This window comes from Pyxicephalus adspersus, chromosome 12, assembly GCF_032062135.1.
Source record: "Pyxicephalus adspersus chromosome 12, UCB_Pads_2.0, whole genome shotgun sequence".
Taxonomy (NCBI): domain Eukaryota; kingdom Metazoa; phylum Chordata; class Amphibia; order Anura; family Pyxicephalidae; genus Pyxicephalus; species Pyxicephalus adspersus.
Window position 1 is genome coordinate 670024 of NC_092869.1, and position 515 is coordinate 670538.

Here is a 515-nt window from a genome sequence, read left to right on the forward strand (position 1 = left end):
GCCATGATTTCCCACTCTCTATTACCACATATCACCAGCAGGGGGAGCCATGATTTCCCATTCTCTATTACCACACATTACCAGCAGGGGGAGCTCTCATTCTCAGCCTCCATTCACCTGTAGCTGTTTGAGGACCTGAGAGGCGAGCAGCTCCTGTCTCAGGTCGTCTCCACATTTCACGATGACGGACAGCAGCCTCCAGTTGGGGAAGTGCCCATAGGGGGAGCCCTCACGAATTCTCCTGTAATAGGAATAATCAGATGTAAGGTACAGCCCGGGGCTCATACAAGACACAGGGATTTGCCCCCAGCACCCACCTGACTTTCTCCTCCCAGGGCTCCTTAAGTGCTACAGCGGACGGGTCCTCGGGGTCCCTGCGGAAGGTGGTGGGGGTGTGTGCCAGCTGCTCCGATAGGCGCCGTCTGTAGAAACAACAAAGAATTTCAGAGCTTCCAATCAGAAGTCAGGTGACCCCATACAGGAAGCATTAGGACCCCAACATGCAGGCTGCCCCC

The 515-nt window shown here is 55.1% G+C and overlaps 1 protein-coding gene across 1 annotated transcript in view; it reads right to left on the bottom strand.

The window, feature by feature from the left end:
* PI4KB (phosphatidylinositol 4-kinase beta) overlaps positions 1-515 on the bottom strand; it is a 17374-nt gene that overhangs the window by 5769 nt on the left and 11090 nt on the right. The window contains exons 5-6 of the mRNA XM_072428652.1: positions 318-449; positions 118-241 (exon numbers count right to left, since the gene is read on the bottom strand). Coding sequence (XP_072284753.1) covers positions 118-241; positions 318-449 — 256 coding nt within the window. The remainder of the gene's footprint in view (positions 1-117; positions 242-317; positions 450-515) is intronic.